The sequence below is a fragment of the Carassius auratus genome, chromosome 2, assembly GCF_003368295.1.
Source record: "Carassius auratus strain Wakin chromosome 2, ASM336829v1, whole genome shotgun sequence".
Lineage (NCBI taxonomy): Eukaryota > Metazoa > Chordata > Actinopteri > Cypriniformes > Cyprinidae > Carassius > Carassius auratus.
This window is the reverse complement of record NC_039244.1, coordinates 2,342,715-2,353,620: the sequence shown is the minus strand read 5'-3', so window position 1 is coordinate 2,353,620 and position 10,906 is coordinate 2,342,715. Positions and strand designations below refer to the sequence as shown.

At 39.0% G+C, this 10,906-nt stretch overlaps 2 protein-coding genes across 2 annotated transcripts in view; both read right to left on the bottom strand.

Annotated features, from left to right (window-relative positions):
• Positions 1-375: 375 nt before the first annotated feature.
• LOC113112322 (high affinity immunoglobulin epsilon receptor subunit gamma-like) lies at positions 376-3,421 on the bottom strand. Its single transcript, XM_026277788.1, has 5 exons — positions 3,281-3,421; positions 2,726-2,817; positions 2,217-2,249; positions 798-821; positions 376-708 (listed from the first exon to the last, which is right to left on the bottom strand). The coding sequence occupies exons 1-5, from the start codon at positions 3,417-3,419 to the stop codon at positions 640-642; spliced, it is 357 nt and encodes a 118-aa protein (XP_026133573.1). The 5' UTR covers positions 3,420-3,421; the 3' UTR covers positions 376-639.
• A 2,244-nt stretch (positions 3,422-5,665) lies between these two features.
• The window catches only part of LOC113112036 (nicastrin-like), a 14,202-nt gene continuing 8,961 nt past the window's right edge, over positions 5,666-10,906 (bottom strand). The window contains exons 16-17 of the mRNA XM_026277404.1: positions 6,524-6,733; positions 5,666-6,362 (exon numbers count right to left, since the gene is read on the bottom strand). Of these exons, the coding sequence (XP_026133189.1) occupies positions 6,240-6,362; positions 6,524-6,733 (333 nt within the window). The 3' untranslated portion in view covers positions 5,666-6,239. The remainder of the gene's footprint in view (positions 6,363-6,523; positions 6,734-10,906) is intronic.

Below are 10,906 nucleotides of genomic sequence, written 5' to 3'. Positions count from 1 at the left end.
AATGCAGTTATCTGTTTTTGCCAATTAACTCTTTATTTGTTCTGATGACGTTCGTCTGGGTTATTTAGTTTAGTTTATAAAGTACTTTTAGCAACATATATTTGTTTATTTACATTTTTAATACTGTTCTGATCATGTTATTGTTGATTTGTTTTGAATTACATTCACATCATATTTACAGTAATTCATTTTCATTTTCATCCAAAGTGACATAAAACAGAAATCTTGAGGCACTAAAATTATTTTGAATATATCTTTATTTCTCAACACATACGTATATATTTCCTTTTGGTTCATTAACCACTATAGATAAGAATAACACATTGCAGTGAACTGTTAAACAATTTTCATACATTATCAAGCAGCATAACAAGCTGTTTTGTACACATTCAACTTACAGATAGCAGACACCATAAAAAGGAAACACATTATTAAGTTAAAAACATAATTTTATTATGTTGAAATGAAGAGGCACACACATGTATTTCATACATTAATTGTGACGTTTGTCTCAAAGACACATGCAAACAAGGCCAATAAATCAGAATCTCATGACCCACAAAGCTCTGCTAGCTCGCTTACTTATAAACACAGCACAGATATAGTTTAAAGACACCAGCTGCACAGTTTGAGATCTTCTCAGGCCAGAGGCTTCTTCTTCCCGGGATGGAGAGTGTCGTAGGTGTCCACGTCTCGCCGTCCCAGATCCTGAAGAAGCACACACACACACACACATGAAATCACTGCAACAGTCACTCACTCACCAGACAACATGAAGCTCATTGACAGCACAGTACCTGATAAATGTCTCCTTCTCGTTTCTGAAAAACACAAGAGGACAGTGAATGTGAGAAGTGACTCTTGCTCAAGACTGTGGTGTTAGTCAACACCTATTCCGCTTTCTGATCCTCTTTATGCATTTGTGTGACTTCATTCTGTCTCTCAAGTGAACTATGAGGACATCTTAACAAATTACAAGATGAACAAGAGGCACCATAGCGTGTTTATCGACCGACTGAAGGGGTTTTTCTGTGCGTTTAATCATGTGTAATTTAAGGATGAATTTGTCATCAGAAAGTGAGCTCAATCAGGATATTGTAATTTGAGTTAATCATTTATAACGAGTTTAATATCAAAGGGAATAGTCTTTGTTGATGTCTTTATTATCTCTGTCTTTATTTGGTTAATGTGAGCTAACAAGGTTATGAATAAACATTCATTTAGAGTCATCTGATCATTAATGTCATGGAGTGTTTTTTTTTTTTTTTTTGGTCAAACACTCATCTAATATTTTTTCTTAAAAAACGTACTTGTTTCAGGACATGAAAAAAACGAAATAATAAATAAATAATAAAACTGGAATGTTCCCTTAAGGTTCACATAACCAAGAAAAATGTTTTCAAAAGCGAATGTGGTAAACCTTCTATGAACGTTCAGAAATATGACCTAACAGGAACGTTAGTAAAATGTTCTTAGAACTGTTTTTACAAATGAGGATGTGTTAAAAAGGAGTTTTTCTTTTTCTTTTTTTCTTTTTTTTTGAAGGTTAGCTGTGTGTGTGTGTGTGTGTGTGCGTGTGCTAAATTTTCACCCAAATAGGAAGTAAATCTGACAAAACCTGCTGAAGACATCCGCATTTGCAAAAACAGTATAAAATAAAGTAAATGCAGCATTTTTGGTGACACTCGAAGAATCTACTGTATGTATAATGCATTAATATAAGTATTTATGATGGACATGTGTTTTCATGCATTATACTTTCTAAATGTGTAACACTGAATATATAAAAGTCAAATGAACTTTATTTCTACAGCGCTATCAGCAATTCTGATTGTGTCAAAACAGCTTTATAAAGCTGTCAAACAGGAAACAGATTCTCTATAATGCAAAAATACAATTATTCACAAGATTATACAGTGCATTATAAGGTGCATTACGAGGCAAAATTAATGCACAAAAACAACATTTATAATGCATCATATATAAAGGCTTTAAGTGTTACTGTAAATATGCAGAATGTTCTGCGTTAATGCTTGGTTTGAGTATTGATTAGCAGCTGTATATAAAAATAATAAGTCCATATTTAGATAACTAAGTAGAGGAGTGTATGCATGTGTGTTTGTGTTTTTAATAGCTGTCTGTGGTCAACTGACGAACGAGAAACAGAAATGCCATTATAGAATCAGCAGAAACAAACCACAGAGAGAAATACCCACCTCTGAGAAAGCTTTATCTCCAGACGAACGCATCTGAGAAAATACAAGCAGTGAACATTACTTTCATGATCAGAGAAATTCAGTTCAACATCAAAAACATATTCTGTTCATAACATACAGCGAAGGCCGTGTCACAAAATTGAGGTATTTTTAATTTAATCCTGAAAACAAAGTTTTGGGATTTTAACAAACTGAAAATAAGGAGGTGAAGATTTCAGCGTAATCTAGAATGTAGTATTTTCTTTAGGCGTTGTTCACTGTTCAAAACTGTACTGAGAAAGTATTTTAATCCCAATTTAATGACTAAATCTAAATGTTCATTAAAACAAACTGAAAGTTGAAGTTGAAGACAAAACGATAGATTAATGACGATAGATCTTATTAATATAAGTCAATAGATTAATAATTAGATTTACTAGCAAACAAATATTTTTGGTGTAGTCACCAAACAGATATTTTATTCTATAATGAGGTGGAAAATGACACTAAATGTCTTGATGAAGGGTCACCTTTAATCTGCAGTAAAGGACGGTCAGCACAATGCCGTAAACGATCAGAATCCCATCCAGGATGTAACACACTTTTCCATCCTCCTGCGCAGCTGACAAACAACAAGATATTTCACAACAGCTTCAACAAATGCCATCCACGCCAAGAAAACATTATTACTTTAATACAAGGAAATAAATAACCATTGAGTGTATATATATATCAAATTAAATAATCATGCTTAATGTTAAATGTTTAAAGCGATAAATTATAATTTTCAAATATTTAAATGTTTAAAGCATATCGTTTTTATGCAACAAATACACAGCAAAAAGAAATCCAGTTGTAAATGAATTCATAAAAGTACAATTTACTCTCATTAACTTGTAATATAGCTATAATAACATCTAATTGTTTCAGAACTACTATGTATTTGTTAAATGCGGAACAGGAAGAGGTGGTTTAAAATGACCTTTCCTAAATGAACTTTTTCACGCTTTTTTGTTAAAGATGTGTCTGTCAGGATTTCTCAGGTGGTTCTGCGTTGGATGAAGTTTGATTTGATTTGATCTTACCGACTCGTCCGGCGTTGAGCAGGAGAATCAGGCCGAGGTCCAGCGAATGCATCTTTCCTCTGAAATGACAGACAGAGGGAGAGTCGAGCAGAAATACACGAAGAGGAAGAGTAAACCATGGCAGTGACAAAAGAGTCATATAACAGGAAGCTGTGGGTTGAGACAAAGTGTCCGAAATACACACACGCACATACACTGACATACATGCAATTTCACACCAGCGTCCTTTTTTCTCTCTCTCTCTCCTTTTTTTACTTCTCATGAACACACAACACTGAAACCAGGCCACAGGTCCTTCCTGTTTCTCAGAGAAGTGAGGAGCATTTCTGACAAAGCGACTGGAAAAGAGCTGCTTATTTCCATCACAGAAGACGTCTAATGTTTCCAAACTACAATGATTTTCATCCCGAGTATTTTTGTCTTGTTTTCCAATAAAAATATCTGAAAATATATTTAATCAGTTATAAAGAACTAGAGAAGCAAAATTAAAATTACATTCAAAATTGACTGAACTTATGCTTAACATTAGAAGAATTATCTGCCAGTCGGCTCATGAAAATATGCAGAATTCAAAACTAGATTATTAATTCCTGTTCCAGGAAACAAGACTTCTTATTTTCTCTCAAAAAGGAAAAACATACATTTTTGAAACAGGCCAAAATATATATATATATATATATATATATATATATATATATATATATATATATATATATATATATATATATATCGCTAAGGTGTTGCTATGCGATCGATAGGGAGTTCTGGCTGGTTGTTATGATGTGGCTGGTTGTCAGTGTGTTGCTATGAGGTTGCTAGCTTGTGAGTGGTTGTCAGGAAGTGTTGCTGGGGTGTTCTTGGAGTTGCTAAAGGGCTGCTAGGATGCTCTGGGTGGTTGCTAGGGTATGGGTGGTTGTCATGGTGTTGCTATTAGGTTGCTAGGATGTGGGTGGTTGTCATGGTGTTGCTATTAGGTTGCTAGGATGTGGGTGGTTGTCAGGGTGTTGCTATGAGGTTGCTAGGAGGTGGTTGGTTGTCATGGTGTTGTTATGAGGTTGCTAGGATGTGGGTGGTTGTCAGGGTGTTGCTATGAGGTTGCTACGATGTGGTTGGTTGTCAGGGTGTCGCTATGAGGTTGCTAGGATGTGGGTGGTTGTCAGGGTGTGGCTATGGGGTTGCTAGGATGTGGGTGGTTGTCAGGGTGTCGCTATGAGGTTGCTAGGATGTGGGTGGTTGTCAGGGTGTGGCTATGGGATTGCTAGGGTGTGGGTGGTTGTCAGGGTGTGGCTATGAGGTTGCTAGGATGTGGGTGGTTGTCAGGGTGTGGCTATGGGGTTGCTAGGATGTGGGTGGTTGTCAGGGTGTGGCTATGGGGTTGCTAGGATGTGGGTGGTTGTCAGGGTGTTGCAATGAGGTTGCTAGGATGTGGGTGATTGTCAGGGCATTGCTATGGGGTTGCTAGGATGTGAGTGGTTGTCAGGGTGTCGCTATGAGGTTGCTAGGATGTGGGTGGTTGTCAGGGTGTGGCTATGGGGTTGCTAGGATGTGGGTGGTTGTCAGGGTGTGGCTATGGGGTTGCTAAGATGTGGGTGGTTGTCAGGGTGTGGCTATGGCATTGCTAGGATGTGGGTGGTTGTCAGGGTGTGGCTATGGGGTTGCTAGGATGTGGGTGGTTGTCAGGGTGTTGCTATGGGATTGCTAGGATGTGGGTGGTTTTCAGGGTGTTGCTATGATGTGGTTCGGTTGTCAGGGTGTTGCAATGAGGTTGCTAGGATGTGGGTGGTTGTCAGGGTGTGGCTATGGGATTGCTAGGATGTGGGTGGTTGTCAGGGTGTTGCTATGATGTGGTTCGGTTGTCAGGGTGTTGCTATGAGGTTGCTAGGATGTGGATGGTGGTCAGGGTGTGGCTATGAGGTTGCTAAGATGCGGTTGGTTGTCAGGGTGTACTTTTAAAATATTTGTATATTATAATATTTTCATTTTATATGCAAATATTAAATCCATAAATCACATTTATGTTTATATAACACAATTATGAAACAGGTAAATTGGGACACTTTTTTTATCATTAAGATGACATAAAATATACCAATTATTCTAAATTCGCCATAAATATTGAATTATTAATATTGCAAAATATTACTAAAATATTTTTTACAATTACATTATTTTATATAAAAAAATGGTTTTGAGAAATATAATAATATAATGTTATATAACATAAAAGAAATGTAAATATTTGAGACCAAAAAATTTTTTTTTTCACAAGACCGCTTTTCCTGAATGCTGCATTTGTTTTCACAATCTCTTTGAATGTATTTTAAGTTGATGAGCACAAAGTTTATTTCCAGTAATAATAACTTCATAGTTTAAGCAGACATAGCTAAATTAAATTCTGGAAAAAAGCCATGTTTATTCAGGTTTTCAAGGCATCAGTTTCACAGAGAAAAACAGTGACATCATTGATCAAACAGACAATCGCAGTTAATTTGGTTGTTTGAAGCTCCACATCTCTCTCGATGGGAAACACGAGCGATTCATCGAGGACAGTCAGTGTTCATCAGGGAGCTTATCCTGCTCGTTTACGAACAGACAGTTTTACATTCCCAAATCAAAGATCCACATCGAGATGAAGGTTTAATTAAACTCAGTAAGCTATTGCACATTCTCACTGCATTTATACTTGTTCACACACACACTTATTCTCATCTTAAACACTTAAAATCAGCTTTTAGTTTTGTGCCCGTCCATGTCATGATCACAAAAAACATCTGGAATTATATATATAAAAAAAAAAAAAACACTTTCAAGACCAGTTCAGACCAGCCCAGCTAAAACCAGTATGACAAATCCAAGAAGAATCCAGCCAGGTCTGAATAAATTAAACATGAACTGAAGTGTGTTTCTGTGTTAGGGAAATGCATGATGAGCAGCTGGAGATTCTGGACTCTGGATTTGTTCAGTAGGTCGTTGTGGGCGTTTCACGGGCGGAGCTAAACAGAAGCTCCGCCTTCGAGCTGATGAAGTACGTCACCAATAGAGACAGCAGCAGCACGGCCACGCCCACTCCTAGTGTTAACATCTACAGGACACAAACAAAGAGAGAAAAGTTTTTATTACTTCACTTTTAGTTATTTTAGTACATCAGATGAATCTAAACGAAAGTAGAAAAATGTTACTTTGACTAGTTTTAAATAAAGTTTGTTATATTGATTTCTGTTGTTGTTTCGTCGGCTGCTTTACCTCCAGTTCTCTGCTCGCCACCAGAAAGATGCGCGCTCGGATGCTCTTCCAGCGGGACTCGGTCCATGTGGAATAATTTCGAGAGCCGTACTCCAGAAGCTCGAAGGCAGGAGACACGGCTTTGGAGAGACGCACGGACGCTCGGACGCAGAATGGCTCACTGGTGCTGTTGACCGACGCCGGACCAGACACCCAGAAATACGAGAACAACTGAGAGAGAACAGACACAGAGCATCAGAGCAGGGCATTCTGGGAAACACAGGAGAAATCACTATTTAAAAAAATTACTTTATCATTTTTCACTTGTCCATCGCCTTATAATACATATATCCAATTTTACTCGTATACAAATATGCACATAAAATCTAAAATTATTCATATAAAAATAAACAAAACAACAAAATAACTATTTTTTTTTAAATAACTTATGATTTTTTACTTGTCCACCGCCTTTATATATATATATATATATATATATATATATATATATATATATATATATATATATATATATATATATATATGCATACACATAAAACCGAAAATAAAGTTTTTTTTTTTACTTTTCAAATTCATTTATAATTTTAAATTTGTATATAATATATATATATGCAAATAAAAACAAAAATGATTTTTTGTAAAAATAATTATTTATGAATTTATACATAACTGAAACCAAAAATGTAATAATATACAAATAAACAATAATAAAATTACATTAAAAAATATATAAAAATCAGTTCACCACCTGGGATGAAAATATATATTCCTGAGCTTGTCACATTGCATTCTGGGATTGTTTGGTCTATGTAGGATACTGCCTTAATAACATTTTGGTATGTTATTTATGAAAAACCAAATTAAGAACTTGAAGTTTGTCTAATTAGCATTTATCCGAGAAGTTAGTTAAATTAGAAAAAATCTCATAATCCTCCAGATCAGAAATAATTGAATAACTTCAAACGACAATAATTATATCAATATCAGTCTTTAGCCGTATATGTTTGTCATTTTTACTAACAGAAAATCTAATTTGTAAATGTATATGTAAAATAAAGTTTTTCAATTTAAATATACATTTAAATCTAATTTATTCCTGTGAATGCTCCGCTGTATTTTCAGCATCATTCCTCCAGTCTTCAGAGTCACATGATCTTCAGAAATCAGAATAATATGATGCTGATTTATTATCAGTGCTGAAACGTAATATTTTTTTGCAACCTATGATACTTTTTTCAGGATTCTTTGATGAATAATAAGTTAAATAGAAGAGCATTTATTTAAAATGGAAATAACAATCTAACAACACACAACTACACATCTTCTAACAATATACACTACAGTTCACAAGCTTGCGGTCAGTACATTTTTATTATTATTATTGTTTTTTTTAAGAAATAAAAACTTTTATTCAGCGGTATTCTCGCTGGCGCCGATACAGGATGGCTGCCTCCGTGACGAGCTCCGCATATGTTTTTGTGTTTTTGTTAGTTTGTCCTGTCTTTAGTTATATTCCTGCCATCAGTTTCACCAGGGAAGAACTGCTGAACATTCGGCAGAACGCACCACAAGATGTTTTTCCGGATTTCAATTATTCAGACGTTTTACTGAACGTTGTTATCGGAGGAGCGGCGGCGCTGATCAAGCGCTTCAGGACGCGCAGACGGGGGAAGCGAGCAGGAGCGCTCGTCAGAATCAGGAAGCGCGGATTTCGAACGCCGTTGCCTAGCATCCATCTGGCAAATCTCCGCTCTCTACCCAACAAAACAGACGAACTCCTTTTGCTCTCTCGGACAAATAAGGATTTCACACACTCTGCTGCTCTGTGTTTCACGGAAACCTGGCTGAATGACACCATACCGGACAGCGCGCTCCATCTGCCGGGCTTTCAGCTGTTTAGAGCGGATCGCGAATCAGAATCCACTGGAAAATCGCGCGGCGGCGGGACATGCTTTTACATCAATGAACGGTGGTGTAGAGATGTAACTGTGTTAAAGAAGACGTGCTGCTCAAATCTCGAAACACTCTTCATTAACTGCAAGCCGTTCTATTCGCCGCGGGAGTTTCACTCGTTCATTCTGGTCAGTGTTTACATCCCTCCGCAAGCGCATGTGAGCTCAGCTTTACAGAAACTCGCTGATCAGATCACAGAGACAGAACAACAACACCCGGACTCTGCTTTAATCATTCTTGGGGACTTTAATAAAGCCAATCTGTCCCGTGAACTGCCAAAATACAGACAGCATGTTACTTGTCCCACAAGAGACAGTAATATATTGGATCACTGTTACACCACAATAAAGGATGCATTTCACTCTGTTCCACGAGCAGCTTTGGGACGTTCTGATCACCTTCTGGTTCATCTTATACCGTCCTACAGGCAGAAACTAAAATCAGCTAAACCTGTATCAAGGACTGTAAAAAGATGGACTAATGAAGCAGAGCAGGATTTACAATCTTGTTTTGACCTCACTGATTGGAGTGTTTTTGAAGCTGCTACCACTGATCTGGATGAACTCACAGAGACCGTAACATCATATATCAGTTTCTGTGAGGATCTGTGTATTCCTACAAAGACTCAACTAATTTACAATAATGACAAACCGTGGTTCACTGCAAAACTCAGACAGCTCCGTCAAGCCAAAGAAGATGCTTACGTGAAGGGGGACAATGTCTTGTATAAACAGGCTAAATACACATTGGAAAAGGAGATCAAAGTGGCAAAGAGGAATTATTCTGAAAAAATAAGGACTCAGTTCACTTCCAACGACTCCGCATCAGTGTGGAAAAGTCTAAAGAAGATCACCAATTACAAGACACCACCCCCCAGCACTGTAGAGAATCAACGACTGGCAGACGATCTGAACGAGTTTTATTGCAGGTTTGAAAGAACACCCATCACCTGCCCTGAACGCCTCCCCACACAACCATTCACACCCTTCACAACTCCTGCAACCAGCCCTGAATGCCTCTCCAAACTACCGTTCACACCATTAACAGCTCCTGCAACCCATCCTGAACACCTCTCCAATCAAGCACTCTCACCATTCACACCTCCTGCATCCCCCCTCTCCCCCACACCTGCAATTCAGATCAGCGAGGATGCGGTGCGCCAGGTCTTCCGGAAGCAGAAAAGAAAAAAAGCACCAGGCCCAGATTGTGTTACACCAGCCTGTCTGAAATCCTGTGCTGACCAGCTGGCCCCCATCTTCACACAGATCTTCAACAGATCGCTGGAGCTGTGCGAAGTCCCTTCATGCCTCAAACGTTCCACCATCATCCCCATCCCTAAGAAACCCAAAATTACAGGACTAAATGACTACAGGCCTGTGGCTCTAACGTCTGTAGTCATGAAGTCATTTGAAAAACTGGTGCTGGCCCACCTGAAGGACATCACTGGGCCCTTGCTGGATCCTCTTCAGTTTGCCTACAGAGCAAACAGGTCTGTGGACGATGCAGTAAACATTGGACTGCATTATGTTCTGCAACACCTAGACAGACCGGGGACTTATGTGAGGATCCTGTTTGTGGACTTCAGCTCGGCCTTCAACACGATCATCCCAAACCTCCTCCTGCCCAAACTAAATCAGCTCTCCGTGCCCACCTCCGTCTGCCAGTGGATCAACAGCTTCCTGACAGACAGGCAGCAGCTACTGAGGCTGGGAAAATACACATCCAGCACCCGTACAATCAGCACCGGAGCTCCCCAGGGCTGTGTTCTCTCCCCACTGCTCTTCTCCCTCTACACCAACGATTGCACATCTAAGGACCCCTCTGTCAAGCTCCTGAAGTTTGCAGACGACACCACACTCATCGGCCTCATTCAGGACGGTGACGAGTCTGCTTACAGACAGGAGGTAAAAGAGCTGGCTGTCTGGTGCAGTCTCAACAACCTGGAGCTTAACACCCTCAAAACAGTGGAGATGATCGTGGACTTCAGGAGAGACCCCCCTGCACTCCCCCCACTCACCATCATGAACAGCACTGTGACTGCAGTGGAGTCATTCAGGTTCCTGGGCACCTCTATCTCTCAGGACCTGAAGTGGGACATTCACATTGACTCCATCGTAAAAAAGGCCCAGCAGAGGTTGTACTTTCTCCGCCAGCTGAGGAAGTTTAACCTGCCACAGGAGCTGCTGAAACAGTTCTACTCCACCATCATCGAATCCATCCTCTGCACTTCAGTAACTGTCTGGTTCAGCTCAGCTTCTAAATCTGACCTCAGAAGACTACAGAGGGTAGTCCGGACTGCTGAGCGAATCATCGGTACAACTCTCCCTTCTATTCAAGAACTGTACTTATCCAGAGTGAGAAAAAGGGCTGTCAAAATCACTCTGGACCCCTCACACCCAGCACACTCCCTCTTTGAACTGTTGCCATCTG